At 43.1% G+C, this 18,226-nt stretch overlaps 1 protein-coding gene and 1 long non-coding RNA gene across 25 annotated transcripts in view; one reads left to right on the forward strand and one right to left on the reverse strand.

Annotated features, from left to right (window-relative positions):
- Positions 1-1,923, reverse strand: part of LOC112550546 — an 8,333-nt gene extending 6,410 nt beyond the window's left edge. The window contains exon 1 of the long non-coding RNA XR_003094443.1: positions 1,564-1,923. This is a non-coding gene — a long non-coding RNA (uncharacterized LOC112550546). The remainder of the gene's footprint in view (positions 1-1,563) is intronic.
- Positions 1-18,226, forward strand: part of KIAA1217 (KIAA1217 ortholog) — a 403,141-nt gene that overhangs the window by 316,070 nt on the left and 68,845 nt on the right. For 20 of the 24 annotated variants that reach the window (XR_003094442.1, XR_003094441.1, XR_003094440.1 and 17 more), the window contains 3 exons: positions 4,647-4,751; positions 5,224-5,273; positions 14,434-14,600. Coding sequence is in view for 21 of the 24 variants with exons in the window: in XM_025206131.1 (XP_025061916.1) it covers positions 4,647-4,751; positions 5,224-5,273; positions 14,434-14,600 (322 nt within the window). In the remaining 3 variants the exon portion in view is untranslated. The remainder of the gene's footprint in view (positions 1-4,646; positions 4,752-5,223; positions 5,274-14,433; positions 14,601-18,226) is intronic. The other 4 variants (XM_025206129.1, XM_006025348.3, XM_025206141.1 and 1 more) reach the window with 1 other exon arrangement.

The following is an 18,226-nucleotide window of genomic DNA, read 5'->3' on the forward strand; positions in this document are numbered from 1 at the left end:
TATGCCGTTTTATGTGTAGTTTTTTTCCTTAGCCATAAGCTTTGAAGGGGAGTGGCTGTTGGTATGTATCCTTGCACTTAGAAAGTCCTATTGGCCACTGCTAGGCTGCTCTCTGCACAGGTTTTTGGATTGCCTCTCAGGTGCCTAAATCTCCCTGTGCACTGCATTGAATCAGTCTTATTAGATGACTGAAGTACTTGATGCACATTAAAAATTAACCTATCTCTTTAGATGCATGCAGAGGGTTCCTGCTACACTTCACTTTATACTCTCCTTGGTGATCCAGCTTGGTTGGGTGGTGTCTGTCAGCACCACCCTTAATTGGTGAGAGAGGTGGCTGTTGAGAGAGGCAAGCTCTTGCACTGCCTGGTGACAGAGCATGCAGTTCACACACACACATTCCTAAACCAAAAAACCCTGTTCTTCTGTTTTTGTGAAGTCATAATGTTTAGCATATGCTTTTCCCAAATTGGCAGAGCGAGGAGAAGGTGTTTCTTGCCAGTATCTCACTTTCTCTTTGACGAATTGAATAGATTTTGTACCAGGGTTTAAAAATAAATGTTAAGGCACTATAAAAGCCTGTTCCAGGACAGGACTCTAATTATCTCCTGGTGTGGAGAACGTGGATCACAGGTGATGCACGCATGTAGCCTAGGGTAGGTGATGAATGTGAATGAGCAGTTATGCAACTGAGGTCAGGTATCAATGTCAAACTTTTACTGGTATAGGTGATTGGAAACGGGTCTATACCTGTAAGAGATGAAAAGTTTTGGCACAAATCCTGTCTATACCCCTAACAGACAGACTGGTTTAAAAATGGCAGAACCTGGTCTAAGATTTCCCTTTCTCCCCTCTGCCCCGCTCCCCAAAGAGCGCAGGTGTGTTCTGCTCGCTACCAAACTAAACTACATCACTTACAAAAAACCACGTAGCTTAGTTTTGCCTCTGGCTTTTTGAATATCTGTATCTAGCCTGAATTTCTAGTTTGTGCCTATACCAGGCATGAGGCATCTCCTCTGTCATATGCCTGTAAAAGATACCCCCGGGATAGGGAAGGAGTGTAAAAGTAATGCTTCGAGAGTTTCACAGCGAGAGGCAGGTGTTGGTATAGCGACGTGTAGTGACCTGCACAGACTGGCCTTCAGGTAGCAACAGCACAGAGAACGACTGGTTCCCTACCACACATCAACACAAGAAAGAAACCTGACTGGAAAATCAGAAGCCTCCGAGCAGTCAGCAGCTGGACTCTGGGAGAACAAGGGCTTGTTTCTGTGGTGCTTCCCCCAGAGTGAGAGGAGGCAGACTTGTTTTCTAAACAATCAGTTCAGGAAGGGAGTTGTGAAACAGCCCAACTGCTGCCTGGAAGAAGAACACTAGGGAGTTTTTCATGCATTCTTTGCTTTTGCTGAGGCATCATGCTGCCTGAACAGCAGATGCCAAGTGTGGTCGAGAAAGCTGTTAGGACGGGGTGTAGAGTCAATCCGTAGCCTGTCCTTCACCCCCTCCTCCCTCCCTCCCCCCCCTTCTGTCTCTCCCCACAGTCAAATAAAAAACCATACACACCATGCAAGGGAGTGCCGTTCCATACTTGTCCTGGCAGACTGCAACTACTTGCGTAACTGCTTTAGAAACAGGCAGCCCTCCCTGTTCTCCCAGCTGGGGGAAGCTGAAGGCTAATCTTGGACCCTGGGGTGGCGAGGGCGCATTCTTCTTCCCTGCTGGCAGGGTCGGTGTGGTATGCAGGGCGGCAGTGGCAGCGCATTCTTTCTTTCCTGTTCCTTTGCAACGTGTGCTTCTTCCTTCCTCTCCTGGGGCGTTTTGCCTCCCAACCTGCCATGAGGTGCTGGAAGGGGTCTCAGCAGCACAGTACTTTTTACCCCTACCTCTTCCTGCCTCCCTCCCCTCCAAATCCTCAGAGAGGAAATCCTGCCATGCCAGCACATTCCCCATGTCAGAAAATGGAGTGGGAGGGGATGTCAATGTACGCTGTTCCTGCCCAAAAGTAACCTGTTTCAGAAGTCGCAGCATCATAGGGCTCCATAGAGCATAGATTACAGGTCCGCTCCACTGCTTCCATTTGTATTGTTAATATTTATTGGGAGCTTGAAAACAGCTCAGTTAAGATACTGAGCGAGCAACAAAGCCAAGAGCAAACTTTTTTTCAGAGACTTAATTTATTAAAGGCAGTATTGTCTAAACTCTAGTGCCTTGTGATAAGCACTGTACTAAAATTGTCTTGATCCTCAGAGATGTTGCAGCTTTCATTGACTTTAGTGGGAGCTGCAAGTTCTAGAAATCAGTCTCTTTTGTTGATGTGCATAGTTACGAACTTAGATGTTGAACTTTAGGCACCTAATTTTGAAACGCTCCATTTTGATTAGCATAACAAGCAATGCTCTAACCTTGTGGCAGCTTTAAAACAATCCCCTTTGACAAAATAAGCAGCTCTGGAACATATGTAGCATTCTTTAACATCCTTAACATTCTGGCCATATGAAAATAATCTGCTCTGTTCATTTAATTGCATTTAATTGTTTGATTCTTCATCATCCTTCACCTTGTGGCCCCTACCTCCCCCCATAAAAAACATGTTTTCTTAACTTTCCATAGCAGGAGACAAGATCAGCTTTGTGTTGCAATAATTTCACTTGACCCATAAAATTGTTTCCAGATTATCAATTTAGTAGAACAGATAGACTTCCAATTAAGTTTGGATCCAGGAAAGGATTTATGATGATTGCCTGAAAAAAATCCTTTTGTTATTAAGAGTAAAAAACACAGCATGAAAGGTTGTTAGGCTATTTTCACCACAGTGTTTTAGCACTTACTTTTTGTTTCAATGGATGGCTTCAAAGGCTACTGTCATCTGAGCCATTTTCCTTATTTTTGAGATCAATAATGGTGGAAATGATGCAGCATATTTCTAGATTTAAAATAGATTTTAGGTCTGATTAATTAAACTTCTTGATGCTCATCAAACTGCCTTTCTGCCTAACAACAGAACGGGATACGTGTTAAAGCAATATTGTAAAGGCACATCGGAGTTTATTTCTTGCTGCCAACTGATGGAGCCTTCTACACCCTTGTGGGTTCTGCGTCTTTAGTTGGGAGGATCAGCAATCACTGAAATTTCTGGTTATCTGCTTCCTTGAAGCCCTCTTGTGACTGTAACTCTGAAGCAGAATTCCCGTACAGCTCAAGACTTCCCAACAAACTTGAATTTCATCCCCAGAGACAGTCTGAGGCAATTTCCTTTGAGGTCTAATGGTGTTAAATGCCAGGGCCAGTAAACTCCTGTAAAGGAATTATCTTTTTCCTACTATTATTGTCACCTGTACCCGACTTACTGTTGTTCCGTACCAACCAACAGTGTTGTTTTTGCAGCCAGCTTGAAGGTAGTGATCAGAGCTTATGTAGCTCAGTCACTACTGTAAAATGGCACCAAATGTGCCACCTCTGGCCATTTAGTTTACAAACAAGTCCTAATTTCTTTTGTGAAAATCTCCTACAAGGCTGTATGAGGCATATTTGCTGCCGTGGGGTGTTATCTTCCAAGAACTTCAATTATGGACCGGCTTGAATTTTGGAGAGTTGTTAGCAGGTGCCAAATGGCATTTATTATGATTTCCCACTTGTCAAATGAAATGTATATAAAACTGCATGGAGGCATGCCACATTTTGTGCATATATAAACACTTTTAAAAGGATTTTATAAAATTCTTTTAAGAAGATAGAGCCAAATTTTCCAAAAAGGCATCATTTAAGCCACATGCTACTGGGTGATTGCTTTAACATGATGCCATGATGGTACATGTGTGCACATGACTAATTTTGAACTTACCAAAGTACCCAAGTATGCTCATCTCACTACAAGTGCAAATGCAATTACACAATTGCAGATGGACCTAATCTACTCTGTGATCCTTATTGTTTGATCCTGACTGGCACCTCATGGATAGCGTATTTGTTCTCCATTGTTTTGCCCCTGCTTTTTCAAATTATTCAGGGCATTTGCATGACAAGAGGATCTGTACAGTCTGCATTGAAAGTCCTCTGTCAGTGTTTGTAACATTGCAATAGTTTCCATACCAGACAGTTGTGATGTCAAGTGCAAAGGATTTTGGCTGGGAAGTATGCAGCTGGGGCAGATTAAATGCTTCAGAAACAAAGATCCTTGTTTTGGGCACAGTAAAAATAGTAACAAGAAGCCTAAAATCCTTAATCCTGAAGTCCTTTTACTCAGGCAAAATTAGAGACCCAGTGGAATTAAAAAAAAAAAAAAAAAAAAAAAGCAGAAACTATACCTGTAGCTGACCAATTGTTTCTGGAAAAAGATGATTTTCGATAGTTTCCAGGAGGCTTTAAAGGATCATATAAGTGCCTTTTTTGTGAGATCACTGTAATTTTATCATCTGTTTTTTGAGCTAGGCAGATGCCTTTGTATTGTCTGTTTGTTATCATGCAAACACTTTGTTTAAAACCAAGATGTGGTTAGCCTTCCTAACAAGGTATATGCAAATTGATACCCATGAGTCTTTGCACAAACTCTGTGGTATCTTTCTGATCCTATGGTAATCATTCACTTAGAAAAACAAGTCTGAAAGCAAATCTATCTGGCTTTAACAAACGGTTCTCTTGTCTTACAGAGAGAGGATGCAAGCCATGGAGAAACAGATTGCCAGTTTAACTGGTCTTGTTCAGTCTGCGCTTTTTAAAGGGCCAAATACAAGTAATAGCAAAGATGCTTCTAGGTAAAAAAAGAATTCATTAAATCTGTTTCTCTGTAACTGTTTAGTGATCAATCAGAAAAAATAAACTTCTGATGTAATAATAGAACATTGAATGCTCAATCATTCTAAAACTTGTTTTTTATTATCCTTGGTCATAAGCAGAGGGACAAAACATTCCAGCCAATGAGTAGAGGTTTAACTATTATTTCTGTTGACATTAATGGGAATAATGCAGCTAAACCTCTGTGCTTTGTGCTGGAAATGTACCACCTTTTTCACCTGTATTTAAAATAACTTTTTAAGAAAGCGAGCCCTAAACTCCAGCAATTTAAATATATATATATCTTGGACAAGGTAATTGTTGTTTACTGCTGATCAGCCTCACTACAAATCTAGTAAAGTTAATCCCTGAAGGTTACTTAAAAATCTATTTACAAGAAAAAATACAGCTTGGCAATGTTAGACCTGACTTTTTCTTTCTTTCTTTATTTAGTGAGAAGATGGTGAAAATTGTGTCCAGTAAGAGCAGCTTTGACAGCACAGGTAAGATCATTCATCTTTCATTGGGCAAAATATCCAGAAATACCCTAATTCGGAACTCTGTTAATACTAACAGCTTCTCCTTGGGAATGCCAATGTCAGCTTAACTGCTGTATCAGAAATTAATCTGTGGGGTTTTTTAGACGCAGGATGTGGGAATCAGTCAAGATATGTCTACAGTCACCGTACAGTGCTTGGTAGAGAGATTCCAAATAGCTTTAAAGGAGCCAGCTCAGGAACTAAAAACAGTTTTGCTGCTTGACTGTGGCACTCTGCTAGGGCTGATGGGCCCTGCCATTGAAGCACCTAAGTTAGCCCAGATGGAGCATCAGGCTAACACACCTACACGAGTGCTAGTATCAGTGTTAGCTTGGTATCTTTGTGCAGCACAAACACGTAGTTAGTATGTTGTTCCCAGAGGTAATGGTAAGGAGAGAGATTTCTTCTTTCAGAATGAAATTCATTCCTAGGCAGAGAGCCAGTGTAGGGTTTCAGGGAGATGCTAGACTGCTGCTTGCTCTCTGCAAAGGTATGAGGGCACAGGCAGAAGTTACATTTGTTGTGTGATCAGCCTCTTGAAAGTGCTCTACAGCTCTGCCCTTACAGAAGGGCATGGCTGCAGAGCACTTTAAAAATGCCTTATCGTGCAACCATTTGAACCTGATTACACGAGGGTTCAGATAAAGGCTCTCCAAAGTGGACTGCCTTCATTAACTTCTGTTAGCACATACTGGGAACAGGGGCTGGGATGATGTAGCCCACCCCCACCCCCGGTGCTGTCTTCAGAATGGGATTGGGAGAAGGTAGGTGCTTGCCCAGCCTGTGCTGAAGGATGAGGCAAGTGGGTTGGAGCTTCCCCATTGCCTCCAAGTGGGGAGGGGGTGTTGGTGGGGGCTGGGAATCCAATCCACCTGCTCTGCACTTCAGCACAGGCTGGGCAAACTGCAGACCAAGCTCCCTTTCCTCCCTCCTCCCCCATTCTGAAGACAGCACCAGAGCTGGGAGGGGGGGAGCTAGGGAAGAGCAGCCACTCCAAACTGGAACTCAGTCCCCCAAACCCCCAGACCCAACAGCCAATATCTGCCATGTTGGGGGGAATGCTGTAACTCATGGCAGTACCTGCAGAGTGCCATGAGTTACAGCAGGGAGCTTCATGTCTGTCAGCATCCTGAGTGTGACTACTGATGCCAATCTCCTGCAGTATGTAACCCCTCTCTAGGCTTGTCTGGAGGGAAAAAACAATAAAATTCTCAGCAGCTGTTCTCAGCACATCATGCTTTGCCTGCCTGACTTACAGACGGTTGTGTGTGGCATTGGACCTTGGTGCAGCTACTATGATGATGGGCCTTCTTGGCTTTCCCTTGGGAGGGACTTATAAGAACAAGCAAAGCTGTAGCAGTTGTAGGGACCTGCCTCTGACTTCTGCTCTGGGTTGTGTGATGGTCACAGTTTATAGTATGTGTTTATTTTTTCATTTCATTAGTTTATAGAACTGTCTTCATAGTCTTCCAGTTGCAAAGGGCACATAAAACTGTGACCCAGATGTAAGCAGTGCAGTGCTTGACAGTTCAGTCAGGCTTCTATACAGAGAGATATGCAGCAGCCACTAGAATTGTTGACACAAGTGTAGATCCAGATCTGTGCTTTCTGGCAGCTACCCTCCACTGCTAGGAAGGTTGTTTTGTGTCTGCTGCTCACATTATTACTACAACTCTGCTCTTTACTTGTTGAGATGTTTAAAATGAATGACTGTGCCTTTACTTTAATTTTAAAGAGCAAGAGGAAAAAGGTGATGGGGGGGGGGGGGGATTTATCCATCATGAAAATGTCCTGTAGAATTTCAGAAAGTGATAACATTTCTGTAGTAATATTTGAGCACTGGTGTATAATGTAATTTAAACATGCCCCTATATTTTGTTGGTTCCAATTTAAAATAAGCTGTCCCTACAGCCAAGATGGAATTCTAAATTAAATTATATAAAGTTTCAGCTATTTGCTATAGAATCCTATACATTTCATCTCTGTTCAGTTGTACTTTTCTCTAAGGATAGGTTGGCAAGAAGATGGTGCATCTATAATGATGCTTAGAGACTTATTGGAAAGTAAGGGGCAGTATCTTTTCCCTAATTAAATACTAGTGTTTAATACTAATTGTCATATTCCTAGAATGTTTGGGGCAGCCATCAGTTCCTACAAAGCAAACAAGATTTTGGGATTTTAAACACATTTTTGGATTATGTCATATTTAAGGCCTCTGTTTTTGAGAGATTTTGAGTTTTTAGGAGAAGGAACTGTGAAAAGAACATTCTTACTACTGCATTCAAACTCAGGGAATAGTAGTTCTGTGCATTATTTGCAAAGGTGTTAATACTGTACGTAGGGTGTCTTCAGAGGCATTACCTTTGTTAATCTCTTTCTGTGCCTTATCTCTTTCACTCCCTCTTTGTAATATACTGAAGGCAAATCAAAATGGTGCAGTTCCTGCAAAATGAACTCATTCTGAAAGGAAATGCAGTTACAGTTTTATTATCAAAACAGTCACCAGTTATATTAATTAATCTCTTAAGATTCTTTTCTCTATAGAATTACAGTACAAATTCAATATGTCCAATAGAAATGCAAACTAGAGATGGAAAATATTCAGCAGAGAGCAAACTGAGTCTGATCCTGTAACTGGATCCTTTGAACATGAGCTGATGCACAGTGCCAGTAAACAATAGGTTAATTCTCCATAGCATTATTATCCTATTCTTCATTTTATTATCATTATACATAGGGTGACCATATGTCCCAGTTTGGCTGGAGTCCAGTGGGGAGGTGGAGTGGCACGGTGTGCCAGGCAGGTGGTCAGGCAGGCACTGCTGCTGCTGCGCAGGAGCAAGGCAGGTAGATGTACGGTCACCCTATCTAAGATACCATATCCCTACATTTCTCTCTCCTGCACAGTGGCAGCACCATGCTGCTCTGCCTCCCTACTGAAATCCAAGCCTGGGACTTTTGACCAACCAACCTGGACCATCCTATGGAATCCAGGACTGTCCCAGACAAACCAGGATGTATTGTCACCCTAATTATATAATAATATTTGATGTAGGCCTTGTCAGTACAGAGATTTGTATGAGACAATAACTAATGAACCCTTTCGATGCCTATGTAAGGTAACCATGGCGAGTATTATTTATTCCCTTTTAAGCAAGAAGGAAATTGAGGCAAAGAGCTGAAATGACTTTCCCACGAACACGCAGCAAATCAGTTTTCTGACTGAAATTCTCCAGGCAGCCACTGCTGTGCCCTGTCGTACCAGTGAAGTAATCCAGTCTGTGTATCTGTCTTCTTGCTGTAGCCGGACTGTCTCCTGTCTACCAATATCTTGTATTTTGAATAGTTAGAGTGTATTGTCTTCCTGACACTCAGGCACATGCACATGAATGAAAGCACTTTTAATAATGCGAAAATCATTAAAATCTGCCCTTTGTTTTGTTCTTTGTATGGCAGTATTGTAATTAGACTTTGCATCTTTCGGGTCTCTAGGTTTCCCCTGTGCCTATGCTAGCTCCCCCCAACCTTTTGTGGTACCATTGGCAAGGGAAGTAGATTGTGATGTCTGCCAGGCTTGAGACATTTTACTCAACTGTTTCATGCTTCTGACACTAATTTACCTTGGGGTCGAAGTTCAGTTTCTATCCGGGGCACCCACAAGTGCGGGTCTTCACATAAACTCATCTTCCAATTCCATCTTTTTTAATCAAAATAGATTTTAGTGGAATAGGATAGTGTAAAAGGGAAGAATAAGTACCGTACAGTCTATCAAAAAGAAAAGCTCTGCTAAGCTAAGCTAAGGAATTCTGTTCTAAACTATTGCTGTACCTGAAAAATCCACATAATAGACTAGGCAGAACTTTCCCTATGTCTGTTCAAGGTGCTAAATATACCAAGGAGGCATGTGAGTAAGATCTCCCCTCTCCTTCATGACCCTTGTTTGGTTTGTCAGCATGTCCTAAAGAAAATCCCTCACTCTTGTGCAACTGCAAGTGAATTTGGATTTGAGCGTTCCTTTATCCTCCAGAAACAGGGTCAGGGACCATCCCATAGCTAGTAGGCAATACCTCCTTTAGTTATACACGTCTATTTGACTACAGCATACCTAGCAATCAACTTCAGCAATTTCACATGCTGCTTTAAGGAAGAAGCTGTGTGAAAATGTTGATTGAGCAATTTTTTCTATAGCATTGATAAACAAAAAGCTGAACAGCCCACCTCTCCTTAGTTGTAAAACAGGTGTGCAGCATAAAACTGACTCATAAAGGTAATACAACTTTTATTTTACATCACAGGTCCCAATGACGGGAGTCTTTGAGGCTAAGGGGGAAAATCAAAATACAAGTCCCTGTTTTGACATGAGTATCCTGCAGGGAAATCAAAAAGTTTTATGCAAATCCTTGTGGTTTGTCATCATACTGGGTCCTTTCACTTGAAATATTAAAGAAATTAAAAGTTGATGCTTTTTCACTAAGATGAAACGAGACTATAACTGTCTGCATTTCTCATTTTTTTTTCCCTTTAGGCTGAGCACTGTCTTGTTCACACAAGTGTTTTGCATACATCAAAGCAATTATGATAAACCACACACAAGCATTCCAGGAGAGTAGCCATCCCCAAGTTGAGCTGTGTATCTTCCAGTGATGTCAGTGGGTTTCCCATGACTGGGTCCCAGCTCCTCAAAAGCCAAGGGAGTTGAGGGACTGTTCCTTTAGAAATAGTATATGACTAAAAAATGGAACATGCTAGAAATATTGTTTGTACCGATTTCAGCAGCATACAAACAAGACCATCTTTCTTTCCCTTCTGTTTTTCTCATTCAGTGACAGGAATAGCTAAGGCCCAGATTACTAAAGAAGTGGAGGCCTACTTGCTGTTTCCTTAGATGGGTAAAGGGAAAGGGTCTGAAGCATTTTCTAAATGGGAGTGTTGGGATACATTTTTCTCTCCAAACAACGTAGTTACCACTCTTGGAATGAGGGAGGGTGGGAAGTATTTTCTGCTCATGGTGTTCACAGTTGATCCTGATTAGTGGGTTGTGCCTGGCAGCGTATATCTTCTGCCCTTCGTGAATTCCTTTGCGCCTTTAAATGAACACACCTTTTATTATGAGCTGTGTATTAGAAATATTCTCCTGCATATCAGCCTGCTTGTCTTGGATACGCTGCTGAAAATTGATCCTGCCAGGCCTTGCGTTCTGCTGACTTTTGTAAATGAAGCGTGATCCTCAAATCATACGGGTTTATATAAACTGAAGTAGCACACAAATATGCAAGATCTTTTGCTGATGAGAACCCTTCTGGATCTGTTTGCAGCAGGTTGTTAGTGAGAGTTGTAGCTGTGACTTGGAATTACTTCTTAAATTTGTTTGGTGGGTGTGAGTCCAGGTTTCATGAGATTTGAATGACTGTCAATGTATCCCTCGGGACAACTAATTATTAAGGTTGATTTTTTGTTTGTTTGTTTGTTTGTTTGGCTAAATGGATAGATAGGCAAACAGTTTTGGTAAAACTTTGCACGAACCTTTACCTTGGCTGTCCTGTCTGACCTGGTGCACACTGAAGCCCTCTTTAGCAGTTTGGCTAGAAATATAAAGGTATGCTGAAAGGTAGAACAGCGGAAGGATAATGGCTGTCTTGTGCCCAAAGCAAAAGAATAACAGTTGTGAAACTGGGTTCTGTTCTTTGTGTGACCACAGAATCCCTTTTGGACCATGAGTGACTTAGCGGTACTTACCATTTCTGCATCTCCTTTTGCCCCTTTGGTTTAAAAATGGGGGTGCCATGCAACTTAGTTCAGTAACCTGTGGAAAATGCTTTGAGACTTTCCAGTGCAAACTATGATAAAACAAAGTATTATTTTGTATTAAATACCATTTCCCAGTTGCCTAGCTGTAGCAAGGATCCCTCCACCACAATGGCCCCTGAGCCAGAGCTCCTTCTCTTCTTCACCCCTCCCTGGCTGGTTTTATTTTTGGTGGGGGGGGGGGTAGGGGGGGTTATGGCAAGGCTACAGCCTGGCTATGCTTTCAGAAAACAACTACGTTTCCCAAATACCCTTTTTGTACATTTTTTATGGCAGTATGAATCTGGAAACCAGTCCTTGGAGTACTCCCAGGCTTGCTGATAGATGATGCCATTATTTTATACTCTTAAAGTTCTGCCCTGTTGTGCATCCCAAGCTCTTATTTGAACCTCATGGCAGTGACCAAAATGGCAGACCATGAGTAGGAAGGACACAGCCAGGTGACAAGAAGCAAGAAAGATTAGATTACAGAAGCTGATTGAGTATTTGTCTTTTAAGGAAGCAGATCACAATCTGACTGTAGGACAGAGAGGATGAGAAGATTAGTTGTGGCCTGGCTTGGAGAAAGATATTCATGGGAATTAGTCATGCATCTGGCTGCCTATTTATTGGACAGAGTTATTGCTTGGAGAGTTAATGCTTGAGGCAGGGACTAGTAGAGGTTAGGGATACATTTTTTAAATAAAAAAGCAGAGCTGTGACTAAGGATCCAGACTTTTCCAAACTTCAGAATCCTGTTATGCAGAACTTGTGAATAGTCTTCCTTTAAAAACTAATGCAAAAATAAGGAATGTGGGGTGAAGAATCTGTATGATTTTATTGCAGAGAAAACTGATTGCACGTATAGACAGTAACTATTGATATACAGTGGACTGCAGTGTAGAATAGACGACTGTGAAGGACTGCTTGTTTCTGAAGCATGACTTTTTATTAAGTAGCTCCTTGGAAGTCAAGAGAATATTGAATGATACTGAAGTGTAGCAAAAGTATGTGGCAGCTGACTCAGCAGTGACATGAAAAGTGCTGTTGTTGAAGTACTATGCAGATTTAGCTAGGTAAGGTATAATATTATGGCTTCAAGCAGTGGGTTAGAACAGCTTTTTGTCTGCATGTATCAGGAAGTTGATGGTAGAGCAGTGTACTTGCATATGTATGGTATACATCCTTTTACTGACAGGAATTGCTGTAGTGTCTCCAGGTTTTACAAATTGAAATAAAACAATATACACCAGCTTGTGCAAACCCTTTCACTTATTTTGTGATAAAAGCAGACCTACATCACAATTCCTTTCTTTTTCAAGTGTTTTCCTTGTGGGAAACATTTGAAGAAATGGTAATGGCATACATATCTGTTACTAAAGGAGCAATGCATGCTGTGCTGTAATCAGTTACACCAGGGATGGGCAAAGTCTGGTCTAGAGGCCAGCCCCAGTCATGCTGACAGGGTGGGCGGCAGAGCAGGGTGAGGGGCTGCTCCAGAGCTGCTGGGATCTTGTGATGGGGGCAGCTTGCTCCAGAGCCAGGGAAGAACTGTAGCCTGCGCTCTTTGGGCAGGGGCGCAGAGGTAGGGGATCGCAGCTCTGCCCCAGCTCCTTTCAGCGATGACAGCCTGTTCTGGAGCAGAGGCAGAGCTGTAATCCCCTGGCTGTGCACCCCTGCCCAGAGCATACAGGCTACAGATCGGCTCTGCCATGGCTCCAGAGCAAGCTGCCCCCATCGCAAGCTCCTAGCAGATCCAGAGCAGCCCCCTGCCCTGCTCTGCCATATGCCCTGCCAGCGTGGCTGGGGATGGTCTCTATGGTAACCATGTGAGCGGGGGCTGCTGGGAAATGGAGTCCAGCTGCTGGCCAGATAGTCCATTTTGCCCATCCCTGAGTTACACATACTGTATCTGCATACTTTTTAGTCAATTTAATTGACTAGTAACAAGTGGACTGAGTTTAAATATAAAGTTCCCATATTCATTAGACTCTGTGTGAAATCCATTGTGCTGTTTTCTATACAGAAGATTTAGCAGGCAAAGAAAAGCTTCTAACCTTAACTTCAGTTTTGTTGCATTAAACTTGTCTTAGTATGAGGCAGCAAGCAGTCAACAAGCTTACTGTAGGCAGGAAAAAGATCCACAACAATTGACAAGTTAATGTAGGTTTACACAGGGTGCAGATTTGAAAGAAGGTAAAAGGGCTTAGTGTTGAGTGTCACTGGGAAACCTGCAGGCACAGAGTTGTCTTACTCTGTGTGGATGGCATTGATCTGGGTCTGTGAGGCCTCACAACAGATTGGAGTTATTTAGAAAATGAGGTGTGTTCTGTTTACAGTCTCTTACTCTTCCTGTTTCAGGGAAAGCAGCCCATGTTGGAAGGACAATTAAGAGTATGGGTGTGTAGTGAGACTTGCCAAGAGCCAGATGCAATGTATATTCTGGCTGTTGATGTGGGGTTTGATTGTATTCCATAAAGAAAGCTATTTCCCAGCTACTGGGAATCTAAAAGAAACTACCCTATCTTTGCTGTACAAAGGAGTAATGTGTCATGATGAACAGATTTTTGTGCTTACTTTTAATTTTCATGTTGGTATTCTGCAAAAGTGCTTTTTTTTGTTACTGTGGTATCCTTAAGTGCCTTTGTGTATAGATGCCACTCAGAGTACAGAGATGAGGGGATTGGTAGGTGCAACAAATACCTGGGGAATATCAACCAGCGCTAAGCTTTTTCTTCTCTTTTGGGACCTGGCTAAGCTTTTGAAGATGACTGCTAGAAAAGCATGACTAGTCATTGAGTAACAAAACCCAGACATCTCTCTGTTTTCACATTCTGCACACCTGCATGCTTGACTGAATTTCTCTCCAATGCTTAATCCATCAACAAATAGGTACTATGTGGGTTTGATTGGATTACTCGCATTAAAATTTCAACCATGTAGGAAGGACCCAGGTAGAACATGGTTATGTCCAAATTTGGTTCCACCATGGTTCTGTTTTGAATTGACTGGTCCATCATTGGTGTGGCTTCCAGTTAGTCTTACACTCATATTGCAAAAAGGAACCAGGATGTAACCAGTATAGGGAACAACCCTGTTTTGACCAGGTCATCTGACATAGTTGAGGTTGTACTACAGATGGACCCTAATGACTCTCATTTCAAGGCAATTGAGGGAATCACAGACTGAGTGCTAATCACATCACTTATACTGAGTGCTGAAGTATGAAATTTACCATCTCCATAGAAGATCTGCTGGGGCGGGGAAGGGGGGGGGCAACAGGGATATGACTAGACCTTCACTCTTTGTAAACTGCAGTTTTCCTGGCATTTGCTTGCAGGAGGTGCTCATCTGTCTGGTGGAAAGAATTCATTAGCAACAGTGGAGCCAATGGCCATCAATCATCCTGCTTCTGTCAGCGCTACAGCAATGCAAGTCAGTCTGTATGATATGAGGCGCAACGTGTCAGATCTTCGGCTGCAGCTGCACCAGATGAGGCAGCTACAGGTATGTTCACATGAGCCTGTGCTTTCCCTATGCAGAACTGTATGGAAAGCTGTGGCTTTAACTGTCTTTTCTTTCTTCTGCCTATTGTGGAAGTGTTGCTTTAAGCCCTACATCTGTAGAGAAAAAGGAGAACCACAATATAACAGTCACAAAATCACAGGCATATACTATTCTAGCAGATGCATATTCACATTCCTTAAAGTGAGAAAAACACAGCACTTACTATAGCACTAGAGAAGCAACTTCATGCCAGTTGTTAGTTTATAATAACAACTATCATAGGTGATTGGTAGGGGGTGCATGTGCCCCCCCTGACGGGGCTGGTGCCTCCCCAACGGCTGATACTGATGCTGTTGGTAGGGCTGGTGCCCCCCTGACAGGGCTGCTGCCGTCGGCAGCTTCTGCGGGTGCCCTCCCAGATTCAGGAGACACCAGTCACTCATGACAACTATTAATTATTATGTGTTAGTAATTAATAGTAATCTTGATCCTGTTGTACCTGTTGTGCCATGTATTATTATAAGCATATATGAAGAAAGCTACTGCCCAAAAACTGTTTACAATTTAGTCAGTTTTTCATTCTTCTCCATAAATATCTGAGACGTCGAGAAGCCAGATGATAATACAGTATGTACATATGTACTACACTTTTGGGGTGCAAAGGCTTTCCCTGAAATAAGCATCCTCTTTTTGGAAAGAAAGAGAGAGGGTTATTTCAAATGTTATAGGATCAGAAAATACCATTCCTGCCACAGTTACATCCAAGTTTTTAATAATACTTTCACAACATATGTGGCATCAGAACTGCCAAGAAAGAGGTGGAGGAATTTACAGGTGTTACAGATACCCCAGCAGGAGGGAACTGACTGAGACATTCTCTCATCTTGCAGTGGGTAAATATATGATGCTGTCCCCAAACACTATGAAAATAGTTCTGCAGAATATAGGTGGTATATTAATTAGATATATACTTAATCACAGAAAATACAGACAGTATATTCCTGTAAAGCAAACTGGGTGGTAGAGCAGCCATGTCATATTCTCCTGTGTAGGATAGCCCACCTTGAAAGTGACCTCAAACCTTATGCACTGTAGGGCAGTGGTGAAGCAACTGGTGAAGTCATGGAGCTGGAGCGGGCATGAAGCACATCAAAGATCTGCTGGTTTAACTATGAAGTAGATTGATCAGACAATTCGGAAGACATCAGAATCCTGTTAACTAGAGGGAATGTGTATAACTGAAGGGTGGCAGCTGGGGAAGGGCTGAGGGTCTCATTAATAACGAAGTAATGACAGTGAAGGGGCAACCATATATCTCTTCTGATTTTTGGTGACAAGGAGATGGGCTACAGAGTTTGGTCCAATTTAAATTAATTAGGCAGGTCATCTTCTGCCTGTATCTCTACATCCATCTGATTATTCTTTTCCTTTTGGTTAGTAGAAATCATTTGTATACATACCTATCTTCCTGTATTTCTAAATAGCGATGCCTTCCTAATCCAGGTATTAGTTTATCGTGTACGCCCCACCATGTTGGGACTACACTCCTGAGTCTCTTGCACAAGTGGACCTGTCAAGGCAATCTTCAAGAAATAAACATACTTGTCCACGTAAAACCAGGTTGTCCCCCTCCATTTATTTCAGTGAGGGCACCATTTGCAGATCTCCGTGTAGCCACTCCTGTGGGAACCAGGGGTATTTATGACGTTATTATAGAAGAACCTGAGTTGTGAGAGGTACTATGTGCTATTCATATGGAATAGTTTGATGCTAGGGCTGCGCAAAATTTTGCTGGCTGTTTCGTTTTGATGCTGTTTCGATTCATTATGAGCTCGAAACAGTGAAATCAAAACAAAACAAAATGAAAGACTGGAAGAAGACTGGAAGAAGGCCAATGTGGTGCCTATCTTCAAGAAAGGGAGGAAAGTGGATCCGACTAACTATAGGCCCATCAGCCTGACTTCTATCCTGGGGAAGATCTTAGAAAAGTTTATTAAAGAGGCCATCCTTAATGGACTGGCCGACGCCAACATCTTAAGGGATAGCCAGCACGGGTTTGTTGCGGGTAGGTCTTGCTTGACCAATCTCATTTCCTTCTACGACCAGGTGACCTACCACCTGGACAAGGGAGAAGAGATTGATGTCATATATCTTGACTTCAAAAAAGCCTTCAACCTGGTGTCCCATGATCGCCTCTTGGAGAAACTGGCCAATTGTCGCCTTGGGTCCTCCATGATCTGCTGGCTGGAAAATTTGCTCCGGGGTCGGACCCAGAGGGTAGTAAACGATAGAAGTCACTCATCGTGGTGTCCTGTGACCAGTGGGGTCCCCCAAGGCTCTGTCCTTGGACCCATAATGTTCAACATCTTCATTAATGATGTGGACACTGGAGTCAGAAGCAGACTGGCCAAGTTCACTGATGACACCAAAATTGGGGGCAAAGCATCCACACCAGAAGACAGGCAGGTTATCCAGGCTGACCTGGACAGGCTCAGCAAGTGAGCGGACGAGAATCTGATGGTGTTCAACGCCGATAAATGCAAGGTTCTCCACCTTGGGGAAAAAAAACCCGCAGCATCCTTATAGGCTCGGCAGTGCTATGTTGGCTAGCACTATGCAAGAAAGAGACTTGGGGGTCATCATTGACCACAAGATGAACATGAGCCTGCAATGCGATGCAGCGGCTAGTAAAGCGACCAAAACGCTGGCTTGCATCCATAGATGCTTCTCAAGCAAATCCCGGGACGTCATTCTCCCCCTGTACTCGGCCTTAGTGAGGCCGCAGCTGGAGTACTGTGTCCAGTTTTGGGCTCCACAATTCAAAAAGGATGTGGAGAAGCTTGAGAGAGTCCAGAGAAGAGCCACGCGCATGATCAGAGGTCAGGGAAGCAGACCCTACGATGACAGGCTGAGAGCCCTGGGGCTCTTTAGCCTGAAAAAGCGCAGGCTCAGGGGTGATCTGATGGCCACCTACAAGTTTATCAGGGGTGACCACCAGCATCTGGGGGAACGTTTGTTCACCAGAGCGCCCCAAGGGATGACGAGGTCGAATGGTCACAAACTACTTCAAGACCGTTTCAGGCTGGACATAAGGAAGAACTTCTTTACTGTCCGAGCCCCCAAGGTCTGGAACAGCCTGCCACCGGAGGTGGTTCAAGCGCCTTCATTGAACACCTTCAAGATGAAACTGGATGCTTATCTTGCTGGGATGCTATGACCCCAGCTGACTTCCTGCCCTTTGGGCAGGGGGCTGGACTCGATGATCTTCTGAGGTCCCTTCCAGCCCTGATGTCTATGAAATCTATGAAAGGCTTCAAAACAGCCTTGAAACAAGTTGAGGGCAGTCGAAACGTTTTGAAAGTTTTGAAGCTGGCCATGCTTGCAGCCATAGAGAAACTAAGGAGAAGGAGGGGGAAGAGGAGGGAAGGAAAGCTCTGATATTGACATGTGTAGCTGGCCAGTGACTGTGATCCTTCTCTGAGGTCCCTTCCAATCCCAGTGCTCAGAGGGAGGGGTGGAAAAACAGCATGTTTTTTACAAGTGACACAAGTTTTGCTCTGCACAGTTTGAGGTGCAGTTTCCCAGAAACCCTGCGTCTATCTCCTTGAAACTTTGCAGGCAGCCAG

This window comes from Alligator sinensis, unplaced genomic scaffold (assembly GCF_000455745.1).
Source record: "Alligator sinensis unplaced genomic scaffold, ASM45574v1 scaffold455_1, whole genome shotgun sequence".
In the NCBI taxonomy this organism is placed as follows: Eukaryota; Metazoa; Chordata; order Crocodylia; family Alligatoridae; genus Alligator; species Alligator sinensis.